The sequence below is a fragment of the Nerophis lumbriciformis genome, linkage group LG37 (genome assembly GCF_033978685.3).
Source record: "Nerophis lumbriciformis linkage group LG37, RoL_Nlum_v2.1, whole genome shotgun sequence".
Lineage (NCBI taxonomy): Eukaryota > Metazoa > Chordata > Actinopteri > Syngnathiformes > Syngnathidae > Nerophis > Nerophis lumbriciformis.
Window position 1 is genome coordinate 2106658 of NC_084584.2, and position 15454 is coordinate 2122111.

At 35.2% G+C, this 15454-nt stretch overlaps 1 protein-coding gene across 1 annotated transcript in view; it reads right to left on the reverse strand.

Annotated features, from left to right (window-relative positions):
- The window catches only part of LOC133577204 (uncharacterized), a 30556-nt gene extending 21666 nt beyond the window's left edge, over positions 1 to 8890 (reverse strand). Inside the window, exon 1 of the mRNA XM_061930837.2 lies at positions 8680 to 8890. Within this exon, the coding sequence (XP_061786821.2) occupies positions 8680 to 8851 (172 nt within the window). The 5' untranslated portion in view covers positions 8852 to 8890. The remainder of the gene's footprint in view (positions 1 to 8679) is intronic.
- Positions 8891 to 15454: the final 6564 nt, after the last annotated feature.

Consider the following 15454-nt stretch of genomic DNA (forward strand, 5'->3'; position numbering starts at 1 on the left):
ACATGTTATTGTGAATGTTACTAGACACTACATATGTATATTACATGTTATTATGGATGTTACTAGACACCACATATGTATATTACATGTTATTGTGAATGTTACCAGAGACTACATATGTATATTAAATGTTATTATGAATGTTACTAGACACTACATATGTATATTACATATTATTGTGAATGTTACCAGACACTACATATGTATATTACATGTTATTATGAATGTTACTAGACACTACGTATGTACATTACATGTTATTATGAAGGTTACTAGATACTACATATGTATATTAAATGTTATCAGAGACTACATATGTATATTACATGCTATTACGAATGTTACTAGACACTACATATGTATATTACATGTTATTGTGAATGTTACCAGACTACATATGTATATCACATGTTATTATGAATGTTACTAGACACTACATATGTATATTACATGTTATTATGAATGTTACTAGATACTACATATGTATACTACATGTTATTATGAATGTTACTAGACACTACATATGTATATTACATGTTATTACGAATGTTACTAGACACTACATATGTGTATTACATGGTATTATGAATGTTACTAGACACTACATATGTATATTACATGTTATTACGAATGTTACTAGACACCACATATGTATATTACATGGTATTATGAATGTTACTAGACACTACATATGTATATTACATGTTATTACGAGACACTACATATGTGTATTACATGTTATTGTGAATGTTATTAGACCCTTCATATGTATATTACATGTTATTATGAATGTTACTAGACACTACATATGTATATTACATGTTATTATGAATGTTACTAGACACTACATATGTATAATACATGTTATTGTGAATGTTACTAGACACTACATATGTATATTACATGTTATTGTGAATGTTACCAGACTACATATGTATATCACATGTTATTATGAATGTTACTAGACACTACATATGTATATTACATGTTATTATGAATGTTACTAGACACTACATATGTATATTACATGTTATTATGAATGTTACTAGACACTACATATGTATATTACATGTTATTATGAATGTTACTAGACACTACACATGTATATTATATGTTATTGTGAATGTTACTAGACACTACATATGTATATTACATGTTATTGTGAATGTTACCAGAGACTACATATGTATATTACATGTTATTATGAATGTTACTAGACACTACATATGTATATTACATGCTATTGTGAATGTTACCAGAGACTACATATGTATATTACATGTTATTATGAATGTTACTAGACACTACATATGTATATTACATGTTATTGTGAATGTTACCAGAGACTAAATATGTATATTACATGTTATTGTGAATGTTATTAGACCCTTCATATGTATATTACATATTATGAATGTTACTAGACACTACGTATGTATATTACATGTTATTATGAATGTTACTAGACACTACATATGTATACTACATGTTATTATGAATGTTACTAGACACTACATATGTATATTACATGTTATTATGAATGTTACTAGACACTACGTATGTATATTACATGTTATTATGAATGTTACTAGACACTACATATGTATATTACATGTTATTATGAATGTTACTAGACACTACATATGTATATTACATGTTATTATGAATGTTACTAGACACTGCATATGTATACTACATGTTATTATGAATGTTACTAGACACTACGTATGTATATTACATGTTATTATGAATGTTACTAGACACTACATATGTATATTACATGTTATTATGAATGTTACTAGACACTACATATGTATATTACATGTTATTACGAGACACTACATATGTGTATTACATGTTATTGTGAATGTTACTAGACACTACATATGTATATTACATGTTATTGTGAATGTTACCAGACTACATATGTATATCACATGTTATTATGAATGTTACTAGACACTACATATGTATATTACATGTTATTATGAATGTTACTAGACACTACATATGTATATTACATGTTATTATGAATGTTACTAGACACTACATATGTATATTACATGTTATTATGAATGTTACTAGACACTACATATGTGTATTACATGGTATTATGAATGTTACTAGATACTACATATGTATATTACATGTTATCAGAGACTACATATGTATATTACATGCAATTGTGAATGTTACCAGAGACTACATATGTATATTACATGTTATTATGAATGTTACTAGACACTACATATGTATATTACATGTTATTGTGAATGTTACCAGAGACTAAATATGTATATTACATGTTATTGTGAATGTTATTAGACCCTTCATATGTATATTACATATTATGAATGTTACTAGACACTACGTATGTATATTACATGTTATTGTGAATGTTACCAGAGACTACATATGTATATTACATGTTATTATGAATGTTACTAGATACTACATATGTATATTACATGTTATTGTGAATGTTACCAGAGACTGCATATGTATATTACATGTTATTATGAATGTTACTGGACACTACATATGTATATTACATGCTATTATGAATGTTACTAGACACTGCATATGTATATTACATGTTATTATTAATGTTACTAGACACTACATATGTATATTACATGTTATTATGAATGTTACTAGACACTACATATGTATATTACATGTTATTATGAATGTTACTAGACACTACATATGTATACTACATGTTATTATGAATGTTACTAGACACTACATATGTATATTACATGTTATTACGAATGTTACTAGACACTACATATGTGTATTACATGGTATTATGAATGTTACTAGATACTACATATGTATATTACATGTTATCAGAGACTACATATGTATATTACATGTTATTACGAATGTTACTAGACACTACATATGTATATTACGTTATTACGAATGTTACTAGACACTACATATGTATATTACATGTTATTATGGATGTTACTAGACACCACATATGTATATTACATGTTATTGTGAATGTTACCAGAGACTACATATGTATATTAAATGTTATTATGAATGTTACTAGACACCACATATGTATATTACATGCTATTATGAATGTTACTAGACACTGCATATGTATATTACATGTTATTATTAATGTTACTAGACACTACATATGTATATTACATGTTATTATGAATGTTACTAGACACTACATATGTATATTACATGTTATTATGAATGTTACTAGACACTACATATGTATACTACATGTTATTATGAATGTTACTAGACACTACATATGTATATTACATGTTATTACGAATGTTACTAGACACTACATATGTGTATTACATGGTATTATGAATGTTACTAGATACTACATATGTATATTACATGTTATCAGAGACTACATATGTATATTACATGTTATTACGAATGTTACTAGACACTACATATGTATATTACGTTATTACGAATGTTACTAGACACTACATATGTATATTACATGTTATTATGGATGTTACTAGACACCACATATGTATATTACATGTTATTGTGAATGTTACCAGAGACTACATATGTATATTAAATGTTATTATGAATGTTACTAGACACCACATATGTATATTACATGCTATTATGAATGTTACTAGACACTGCATATGTATATTACATGTTATTATTAATGTTACTAGACACTACATATGTATATTACATGTTATTATGAATGTTACTAGACACTACATATGTATATTACATGTTATTATGAATGTTACTAGACACTACATATGTATACTACATGTTATTATGAATGTTACTAGACACTACATATGTATATTACATGTTATTACGAATGTTACTAGACACTACATATGTGTATTACATGGTATTATGAATGTTACTAGATACTACATATGTATATTACATGTTATCAGAGACTACATATGTATATTACATGTTATTACGAATGTTACTAGACACTACATATGTATATTACGTTATTACGAATGTTACTAGATACTACATATGTATATTACATGTTATTATGGATGTTACTAGACACCACATATGTATATTACATGTTATTGTGAATGTTACCAGAGACTACATATGTATATTAAATGTTATTATGAATGTTACTAGACACCACATATGTATATTACATGTTATTATGAATGTTACTAGATACTACATATGTATATTACATGTTATCAGAGACTACATATGTATATTACATGTTATTACGAATGTTACTAGACACTACATATGTATATTACGTTATTACGAATGTTACTAGATACTATATATGTATATTACATGTTATTGTGAATGTTACCAGAGACTACATATGTATATTACATATTATGAATGTTACTAGACACTACATATGTATATTACATGTTATTATGAATGTTACTAGATACTACATATGTATATTACGTTATTACGAATGTTACTAGATACTACATATGTATATTACATATTATGGATGTTACTAGACACCACATATGTATATTACATGTTATTATGAATGTTACTAGATACTACATATGTATATTACATGTTATTGTGAATGTTACTAGATACTACATATGTATATTACATGCTATTATGAATGTTACTAGATACTACATATGTATATTACATGTTATTGTGAATGTTACCAGAGACTACATATGTATATTACATGTTATTGTGAATGTTACCAGAGACTACATATGTATATTACATGTTATTGTGAATGTTATTAGACCCTTTATATGTATATTACATATTATGAATGTTACTAGACACTACATATGTATATTACATGTTATTATGGATGTTACTAGATACTACATATGTATATTACATGTTATTATGAATGTTACTAGACACCACATATGTATATTACATGTTATTATGAATGTTACTAGACACTACATATGTATATTACATGTTCATGTGAATGTTACCAGAGACTACATATGTATATTACATGTTATTATGAATGTTACTAGATACTACATATGTATATTACATGTTATCAGAGACTACATATGTATATTACATGTTATTACGAATGTTACTAGACACTACATATGTATATTACGTTATTACGAATGTTACTAGATACTATATATGTATATTACATGTTATTGTGAATGTTACCAGAGACTACATATGTATATTACATATTATGAATGTTACTAGACACTACATATGTATATTACATGTTATTATGAATGTTACTAGATACTACATATGTATATTACGTTATTACGAATGTTACTAGATACTACATATGTATATTACATGTTATTATGGATGTTACTAGACACCACATATGTATATTACATGTTATTATGAATGTTACTAGACACTACGTATGTATATTACATGTTATTATGAATGTTACTAGACACTACATATGTATATTACATGTTATTATGAATGTTACTAGACACTACATATGTATATTACATGTTATTATGAATGTTACTAGACACTGCATATGTATACTACATGTTATTATGAATGTAACTAGACACTACATATGTATATGCCACGCTTCCGTCAGTCTACCCCAGGGCAGCTGTGGCTATGAAAGTAGCTTACCACCACCAGGTGTGAATGAATGATGGGTTCTACATGTAAAGCGACTTTGGGTACTTAGAAAAGCGCTATATAAATCCCAGGTATTATTATTATTATTATATTACATGTTATTGTGAATGTTACCAGAGACTACATATGTATATTACATGTTATTGTGAATGTTACTAGACCCTTCATATGTATATTACATGTTATTATGAATGTTACTAGACACTACATATGTATATTACATGTTATTGTGAATGTTACCAGACTACATATGTATATCACATGTTATTATGAATGTTACTAGACACTACATATGTATATTACATGTTATTATGAATGTTACTAGACACTACATATGTATATTACATGTTATTATGAATGTTACTAGACACTACATATGTATATTACATGTTATTATGAATGTTACTAGACACTACATATGTATATTACATGTTATTATAAATGTTACTAGACACTACGTATGTATATTACATGTTATTATGAATGTTACTAGACACTACATATGTATATTACATGTTATTACGAATGTTACTAGACACTACATATGTGTATTACATGGTATTATGAATGTTACTAGATACTACATATGTATATTACATGTTATCAGAGACTACATATGTATATTACATGTTATTACGAATGTTACTAGACACTACATATGTATATTACGTTATTACGAATGTTACTAGATACTACATATGTATATTACATGTTATTATGGATGTTACTAGACACCACATATGTATATTACATGTTATTGTGAATGTTACCAGAGACTACATATGTATATTAAATGTTATTATGAATGTTACTAGACACCACATATGTATATTACATGTTATTATGAATGTTACTAGATACTACATATGTATATTACATGTTATCAGAGACTACATATGTATATTACATGTTATTACGAATGTTACTAGACACTACATATGTATATTACGTTATTACGAATGTTACTAGATACTATATATGTATATTACATGTTATTGTGAATGTTACCAGAGACTACATATGTATATTACATATTATGAATGTTACTAGACACTACATATGTATATTACATGTTATTATGAATGTTACTAGATACTACATATGTATATTACGTTATTACGAATGTTACTAGATACTACATATGTATATTACATATTATGGATGTTACTAGACACCACATATGTATATTACATGTTATTATGAATGTTACTAGATACTACATATGTATATTACATGTTATTGTGAATGTTACTAGATACTACATATGTATATTACATGCTATTATGAATGTTACTAGATACTACATATGTATATTACATGTTATTGTGAATGTTACCAGAGACTACATATGTATATTACATGTTATTGTGAATGTTACCAGAGACTACATATGTATATTACATGTTATTGTGAATGTTATTAGACCCTTTATATGTATATTACATATTATGAATGTTACTAGACACTACATATGTATATTACATGTTATTATGGATGTTACTAGATACTACATATGTATATTACATGTTATTATGAATGTTACTAGACACCACATATGTATATTACATGTTATTATGAATGTTACTAGACACTACATATGTATATTACATGTTCATGTGAATGTTACCAGAGACTACATATGTATATTACATGTTATTATGAATGTTACTAGATACTACATATGTATATTACATGTTATCAGAGACTACATATGTATATTACATGTTATTACGAATGTTACTAGACACTACATATGTATATTACGTTATTACGAATGTTACTAGATACTATATATGTATATTACATGTTATTGTGAATGTTACCAGAGACTACATATGTATATTACATATTATGAATGTTACTAGACACTACATATGTATATTACATGTTATTATGAATGTTACTAGATACTACATATGTATATTACGTTATTACGAATGTTACTAGATACTACATATGTATATTACATGTTATTATGGATGTTACTAGACACCACATATGTATATTACATGTTATTATGAATGTTACTAGACACTACGTATGTATATTACATGTTATTATGAATGTTACTAGACACTACATATGTATATTACATGTTATTATGAATGTTACTAGACACTACATATGTATATTACATGTTATTATGAATGTTACTAGACACTGCATATGTATACTACATGTTATTATGAATGTAACTAGACACTACATATGTATATGCCACGCTTCCGTCAGTCTACCCCAGGGCAGCTGTGGCTATGAAAGTAGCTTACCACCACCAGGTGTGAATGAATGATGGGTTCTACATGTAAAGCGACTTTGGGTACTTAGAAAAGCGCTATATAAATCCCAGGTATTATTATTATTATTATATTACATGTTATTGTGAATGTTACCAGAGACTACATATGTATATTACATGTTATTGTGAATGTTACTAGACCCTTCATATGTATATTACATGTTATTATGAATGTTACTAGACACTACATATGTATATTACATGTTATTGTGAATGTTACCAGACTACATATGTATATCACATGTTATTATGAATGTTACTAGACACTACATATGTATATTACATGTTATTATGAATGTTACTAGACACTACATATGTATATTACATGTTATTATGAATGTTACTAGACACTACATATGTATATTACATGTTATTATGAATGTTACTAGACACTACATATGTATATTACATGTTATTATAAATGTTACTAGACACTACGTATGTATATTACATGTTATTATGAATGTTACGAGCCACTACATATGTATATTACGAATGTTACTAGACAATACATATGTATATTACATGTTATTATGAATGTTACTAGATACTACATACATACTTATAGCATGTGTAAACAATATATTTACTGGCTAGAATGCATTCCAGAAAGAAAAACGCACGTGGTTTTTGTATGGTTAGTCGACCTGGACTAAGTTGAGTCCGCCATGTTTGTTTGTGTTCATCCGTCTGAAAGTTAGCTGGAATATCAAACATGTTTGGCTCGGACTGAGCCTTAAAGTCGGACTTAGAAGGATCGGGAGTGTTGTAGAAAAGCAGTTTTCTACCTGTGCTGAAGGAGACTTGCAGAAGCCGCCGCTGCCGCTGGATCTCCCGCCTGGAGCAGCACAGCTCCCGCTCCAACTCGGCGATGGTGCTGCCGAACACGGCCAAGATCTCCTCCGCCACCTCGGCCATGCGCTGGTTGATGAGCAGACGCAGCATGTCCACTTTGGCCATTTTCTACCAAAAAAGTCCTGTGTGCCGCACAAAAATGAATCGCTCGCTGGGCCGCTTGGGACGCACCACTTCCGGGCGGCGGCGGCTCGCTCGGCGCCCCCTGCTGGTGCGGAGGTGCTGGTGCTAACACCACGTGACAAGGCCTCCGTGCAAATACAACAAGTACAAGACGACTTTTATGTCGTTTAGTTGATTTATGTTAGTGTTTATTCACTGTGACGTTACGTCTTGCTCAGCAAACGTCCCCAAATGAGTCCCAGACTGAAATTCAAAGCTGAACTAGAAATTTAAGTAAGCACGCTAAAGTTAGCAAGCTAAGGTTAGCATGCTAATAGTTAGCTTGTCGTAGGGTGACCATTTCCATGACACCAAAAAGGAGGACATTATGCGGCATATCAATAAATGACTATGGTGTACATAGGACTCTGGTGTACTCTTATTTATAGTACAATTTTGAGTGGTTTAAAGATGATATTAAAGTCAAGTGTTTGTTAACAGTATTTGTATTTATTCAATACATTGTGGTGTTCAAAAAGTGACCACTGAGATGAATCGTTTCAAGTGCAGAGTGCCACAAAGCATAACATGTGCGGACTTAAATGCCATCCATCCATCCATCCATCCATCTTCTTCCGCTTATCCGAGGTCGGGTCGCGGGGGCAGCAGCCTAAGCAGGGAAGCCCAGACTTCCCTCTCCCCAGCCACTTCGTCCAGCTCCTCCCGGTGGATCCCGAGGCGTTCCCAGGCCAGCCGGGAGACATAGTCTTCCCAACGTGTCCTGGGTCTTCCCCGTGGCCTCCTACCGGTCGGACGTGCCCGAAACACCTCCCGAGGGAGGCGTTCGGGTGGCATCCTGACCAAATGCAGTTAACATATATAATTTTAAAAAAATGACACAAAAAATTGTCCACATCAACATCAAGGCTGCTTGCTGCATATCTGGTTGCGTTATGCAGAATATGGGCCAAACAGTTTGCAGGGAGCACATCTTTTTGGCTCAGTTTCAGCTTCTGATACACACTGTTATGTTTGCCACAATTGACACTGGCATGGTCTGCTGCATATGCAGTAGAGATGCGCGGTTTGCGGACACAACCGCGGATTCGGCGGATTATCCGCGGATCGGGCGGATGAAATTTAAATAAATACGATTTTATCCGCGCCGCGGGTCGGGTCGGGCGGATTAATGAGATTTTTTTTTTTTTTTTTTTGCGGGTGGCAGTTAAACGAATTCGGAAATATATATACATAGTTAAATGTTGTTAGCCACATACGAAAAACGAGCAGCACTCTTTGAAACAGGCAATTATTTATCAGCAGGCACCTGCAGCACGCCACATCAGAAGAAGAAAAAAAAAAATGGCAACGCCGGCAGCAAACGTGGTACGCGACAAACTAAAAAAGGGAATACTAAAGACCAGGGGAAAAAAAGGCCAGAAAAGTTCAGCGTGGACTCGTTTTTATGAGGTTGTAAATCAGGATGACAGCAATGCTGGCTACGTGAGTTGCAAGAGCTGCGACGCTGTGTACGTCTACGACAGTCATAAAACCGGGACATCGAACATGGTGCATGGTGCGAACAAAGGACTTCTTTCATTTAAGGTTTGTGATAAACCATCAAACTCATTCGTTAAAAGGACTCTATAGTAATATAAAGCGAATTTTTCTGGACATTATCATGCAAGAAAAGTTTATTTTTGGGACCGCGATCACCGCGTAATGATTTTTAAAGGTTGCATTACAAACATTTAACTGTCCCATGTGATCAGCCAGTGCGATTGGAAGTCCATGCTCAATTATTGCCTCCGTAAATAAAACTTCGGCATTTATCACATCCAAAGAATCTGTTTGGGCGATGAAAAACGTTGAAAGTTTTCCACTTGTATCGCTAGCAACGGCATTAGACTTGTGTTTTTTTGTCCCAACGTGGTCTTTTACATCGCTAATTCCTCCGTGTCCGATCGAAAAATCTTGTCTGCACAAGGTGCAATTCGCGTAGTTTTCACCCCTTTTTTTTTTAAATTAATGAAAAACCGTATTTTTTATCACTGCACCCGTAACCCGGAATAGGTTGATGAAAACCGTACGAATTACGGGAAAACCGGAGTAGTTGGCAGGTGCCTCACTAATGCCTTGCATCGTCTATATTAGATATAACGGGCGGGTGCGGGCGGGTGCAGTTCTGATCAAACGTTACATCGGGTGGATGGCGGATGGTTGAAGACTTTCTGATGCGGTTGCGGATGAAATATTTGCCTATCCGCGCATCTCTAATATGCAGACATGTTTTTCACCTCTAAGCCAGACATCTCAAGTTTTGCCAGCAGCTGGTTTGTTATGGCTTCTGACGTTTCGTTGCTGTCGCTATAAAAATCCAACAGGACATGTTGGATGCCTTCATCAAAGTGAAAATACCTTACCACAATGGGAAAACACTTGTTTGTTCCCTTATTTGAGGCGTCGGTTGCCACGGAAAAGGGTAGGTTGTTTTCTTTTATGTAGTCGGTATGTTCCTGTACCGAATAGTGAGCGATGACGTTCTCGCACAATGCCTTGGCTTTTGTTCGGCCACAGGCCATCCCTTTAGCTGTGGGATAGTCACTGAAAATCTCCCGGTCCACTTTCATGCCGCAGTCTAAACTTCTGTAGGACTGGTGATGCTTTACAGCAGTGGTTCTCAACCCTTTTTTCAGTGATGTACCCCCTGTGGACATTTTTTTAATTCAAGTACCCCCTAATCAGAGCAAAGCATTTTTGGTTGAAAAAAAGAGATAAAGAAGTAAAATACAGCACTATGTCATCAGTTTCTGATTTATTAAATTGTATAACAGTGCAAAAATATTGCTCATTTGTAGTGGTCTTTCTTGAACTATTTGGAAAACAATATATACAATAGCTAAAAACTTGTTGAAAAATAAACAAGTGATTCAATTATAAATTAAAGCTGCAAGCAGCATTGGTCGGGCCCGCGTATTTGGCAGGTGCTAGTCCTAAGTGTCCCAATAATTTTGTCCAGTTTTAGTCCTAAATGTCCCAATACTTTAGTCAAGTTGTAGTCCTAAGTGTCCCAATACTTTTGGCCAGTGTAAGTGTCCCAATACTTTTGTCCAGTGGTTGTCCTAAGTGTCCCAATACTTTTGTCCAGTTGTAGTCCTAAGTGTCCCAATACTTTTGTCTACTTTTAGTCCGAATTGTCCCAATACTTTTGTCTAGTGTACCTACCTTGTCTGCATTGTGTGGGCATGCTGGTGCTTCCTGCTTTTAAGCAGCCATCTTAAAAAAACAGCAGCATCAGCGCAGCGGGTCTTTGAAGGGTCATAAAATCAAAACCGGAGCAGGTATTAAAACGCTGTTCTGTTATTTTATACACAAGGGTTCAATCTCTCTCCTGTGTTAGTTTGAAGCCGAAACGACAAACGCGCTCAGAGGAGATAGATTTTGAAGAAAGGTGACCGGTTTTTACAAAAATTTTGTTTTGAAGGGGGAATAGCAAACTTCCTGTTGATTTTTGCTGGGGGTTGTCAATTTATGAAATGTAGGTGTAAGTGAGACCTACATAGAGGTATGTGTTTCATGTCTCTCCGACCTTCCCAGTGGGAGTTACAGGCAGTTTTGTCATTTTTTTCTTCCGAGGAGCAGTTTTTTCTGTGTTTTATTCAAAAATTGTGGTAAAGCGCAATTTTGAGATTTGGGGTTAGGTTTTTTTATTAGATCGCAATTTCTGCCAGTCCTGATGTGTGCGTTCAGTTTGGTGAGTTTTGAAGCATGTTAAGGGGGTCAAATTACAGCTCAAAGAGGCAAAAGTGACTGTTTTTAGTACTTTTTTGTCTTGAAGGGGGAATTGCCAACTTCCTGTTGATTTTAGCCCGAGAATGTACTATTATGAAATGTAGGTCTAAGTCAGACCTACATAGAGGTTTTTGTTTCATGTCTCTCCGACCTTCCTAGTGGGAGTTACAGGCAGTCTAGTTTTTTTTTTCTCTAGGGGGCACTAGAGCGCAATTTTGAGTTTTGTGGTTCGTTTTTTTTTTTAAAGGCAATTTTCGCAGGTCCTGATGTGTGGGTCAAATATGGTGAGTTTTGAAGCATGTTAAGTGGGTCAAATTACAGTTTAATGTGGCGGCGGAAGAATAAAGAATAAAACCTTACAAATTCAATAGGTCCTTATGTCCCATTGCATAAGGACTCCCACAGGGAGTCCTTACGCAATGGGCCATGCGGGCCCTAATAAAGATTTCTACACATAGAAGTAATCATCAACTTAAAGTGCCCTCTTTGGGGATTGTAATAGAGATCCACCTGGATTCAGGAACTTAATTCTAAACATTTCTTCACAAAAAAAGAAATCTTTAACATCAATATTTATGGAACATGTCTACAAAAAAATCTAGCTGTCAAGACTGAATATTGCATTGTTGCATTTCTTTTCACACTTCTTTTTGACAGACATTTTAGTGAGGGTCAAACCATCATGGCATGGGGGAAACTCTGGCTTTATGGTAATGAATGGAATAGCCTACTTAATTTGATGTTCAGTTTATGAACTTACATTACATTACATACCCCCAGGGGTACGCGTACCCCCATTTGAGAACCACTGCTTTACAGCAGGCCTAAATCCGGACACCTGGTCACCCTAAGCTGCTTGTGTCATATACCAAATTGTATGACTCTAAGATGTATGGCTGCGGAATTAGAGTAAAAAGTGTAAAAATTGCTTAAAAAAAAGTTAGCACTTGAATGTAAGCATGCTAACTTTAGCACACTAACAGTTAACAAGTGTCACATACCAAGTTATATGACTAAGGCAGGGGTGGGTAATTATTTTTTTACCGGGGGGCCGCATGAGCAACCCGAGCACTGCTGGAGGGCCACACCGACAATCCATCCATCCATCCATCTTCTTCCGCTTATCCGAGGTCGGGTCGCGGGGGCAGCAGCCTAAGCAGGGAAGGCCAGACTTCCCTCTCCCCAGCCACTTCGTCCAGCTCTTCCTGTGGGACCCCGAGGCGTTCCCAGGCCAGCCGGGAGACATAGTCTTCCCAACGTGTCCTGGGTCTTCCCCGCGGCCTCCTACCGGTCGGACGTGCCCTAAACACCTCCCTAGGGAGGCGTTCGGGTGGCATCCTGACCAGATGCCCGAACCACCTCATCTGGCTCCTCTCCATGTGGAGGAGCAGCGGCTTTACTTTGAGCTCCTCCCGGATGGCAGAGCTTCTCACCCTATCTCTAAGGGAGAGCCCCGCCACCCGGCGGAGGAAACTCATTTGGGCCGCTTGTACCCGTGATCTTGTCCTTTCGGTCATAACCCAAAGCTCATGACCATAGGTGAGGATGGGAACGTAGATCGACCGGTAAATTGAGAGCTTTGCCTTCCGGCTCAGCTCCTTCTTCACCACAACGGATCGATACAGCGTCCGCATTACTGAAGACGCCGCACCGATCCGCCTGTCGATCTCACAATCCACTCTTCCCTCACTCGTGAACAACACTCCGAGGTACTTGAACTCCTCCACTTGGGGCAAGATCTCCTCCCCAACCCGGAGATGGCACTCCACCCTTTTCCGGGCAAGAACCATGGACTCGGACTTGGAGGTGCTGATTCTCATCCCAGTCGCTTCACACTCGGCTGCGAACCGATCCAGTGAGAGCTGAAGATCCTGGCCGGATGAAGCCATCAGGACCACATCATCTGCAAATAGCAGAGACCTAATCCTGCAGCCACCAAACCAGATCCCCTCAACGCCTTGACTGCACCTAGAAATTCTGTCCATAAAAGTTCAGAACAGAATGGGTGACAAAGGGCAGCCTTGGCGGAGTCCAACCCTCACTGGAAACGTGTCCGACTTACTGCCGGCAATGCGGACCAAGCTCTGGCACTGAGCATACAGGGAGCGGACTGCCACAATCAGACAGTCCGATACCCCATACTCTCTGAGCACTCCCCACAGGACTTCCCGAGGGACACGGTCGAATGCCTTCTCCAAGTCCACAAAGCACATGTAGACTGGTTGGGCAAACTCCCATGCACCCTCAAGGACCCTGCCGAGAGTATAGAGCTGGTCCATAGTTCCACGACCAGGACGAAAACCACACTGTTCCTCCTGAATCCGAGGTTCGACTATCCGGCGTAGCCTCCTCTCCAGTACACCTGAATAGACCTTACCGGGAAGGCTGAGGAGTGTGATCCCACGATAGTTAGAACACACCCTCCGGTTCCCCTTCTTAAAGAGAGGAACCACCACCCCGGTCTGCCAATCCAGAGGTACCGCCCCCGATGTCCACGCGATGCTGCAGAGTCTTGTCAACCAAGACAGCCCCACAGCATCCAGAGCCTTAAGGAACTCCGGGCGGGTCTCATCCACCCCCGGGGCCTTGCCACCGAGGAGCTTTTTAACTACCTCAGCAACCTCAGCCCCAGAAATAGGAGAGCCCACCACAGACTCCCCAGGCAATGCTTCCTCATAAGAAGACGCCACCCACAATATTTCAATTAAATTTTGCTCAAATTATTTTTGATATACCGTAAGATAAATAATAATAATAATTTCATTTAATCTAACTTAACTTCATACAAAAGCAGATTGCTTTTGATGGTTTTAT